Source organism: Capsicum annuum, unplaced genomic scaffold, assembly GCF_002878395.1.
Source record: "Capsicum annuum cultivar UCD-10X-F1 unplaced genomic scaffold, UCD10Xv1.1 ctg45315, whole genome shotgun sequence".
In the NCBI taxonomy this organism is placed as follows: Eukaryota; Viridiplantae; Streptophyta; class Magnoliopsida; order Solanales; family Solanaceae; genus Capsicum; species Capsicum annuum.
In genome coordinates, this window is record NW_025852813.1 from 1 (window position 1) to 1,087 (window position 1,087).

Consider the following 1,087-nt stretch of genomic DNA (forward strand, 5'->3'; position numbering starts at 1 on the left):
TGCATGAACCTGTACGTGTTGATAGACCCAATGCATTCAGTAACAACGGCTCATCTGTTCTCTCTTGCATACAAACAGCAGTTGATATTCCTTCTCAAAGCAGAAAAATTGATGTTCCTCCTAATATGTTTTTGGGCCAGCCCTCTAACATGGGGTTGAGACTAACAATAGATGGGAGGATTATTAAGACAGAACCTGTCTATGGTGGGAATTCTCCATTTGCCTTTGGTCCTCATGGCAGTTACTTGGAGTCACGTTCTGCAATGGGTGATGCATCTGTTTCGTCATTTAGTAGTGTGGAGTCTAACACGCAACCTCTTAATGAACCTCTTCTGGATGCTGACACTACTTCATTTGGATTTCTTGGAGAGATGCCTCAAAATTTTGGTTTCTCAGACTTGACTGCTGATTTCACTAATAGTTCTGGTACGTGTCTTTCTCTTCCAAGTTTCTCTGTAATTTCATGGCATCTCTGGATTCTGTGCTTTTCTGCTTTTAAAGTTTTAGGTATTAAAATGAGCTGGTATGATGCTAATCAGGCGTAATTTATATCCATTTTGACCATGTTCAGATATATTAGAGAGCTACTCCAGGACTCCCTTTTTAGCAACAGATACTGGTAGCTTGCTTGATTCCAATGGTAGGTGGATATTACCAAGATAAACACTTCTGTACTTTTTGTTTGTTCTCTTTGGATAACCAATATGACTTTCAGGAGGCATTAAGAGGTTAACCAATGCATCAGAGAACTTGAGATACACTAATTTAAGTGGAGATTGATTGTGTATAGGTAACTTTCTCCATCTTATAAGATTCATTAGAGTTGTAGTACTTAATCGAGATTGGTTGTTTAGGTACTTTTTCCATTTTATGAAAAATGAAAAATTCATTAGACATGAAAGCTCCGGTGGCTCCATTTTGTATGACGATTTGGAGTATATATAATGTTTAAGATATTAATTTTGATTTTTGGTGCTAGTAGCACATGCGCTGGACCTGCAACATGATGATTGTAGGTGTACAAAGGTATGAGAGACCAATACTATATGGAATAAAGCAATCTCAAAAGGCCTAGAACTTTTTTTTT

At 37.5% G+C, this 1,087-nt stretch overlaps 1 protein-coding gene across 1 annotated transcript; it reads left to right on the forward strand.

Moving 5' to 3' along the window:
• The first annotated feature begins 16 nt into the window (after positions 1-16).
• LOC107854077 lies at positions 17-728 on the forward strand. Its single transcript, XM_047403608.1, has 2 exons — positions 17-426; positions 572-728. Exons 1-2 carry the CDS (start codon positions 126-128, stop codon positions 661-663), a joined length of 393 nt encoding a protein of 130 aa, XP_047259564.1. The 5' UTR covers positions 17-125; the 3' UTR covers positions 664-728.
• Positions 729-1,087: the final 359 nt, after the last annotated feature.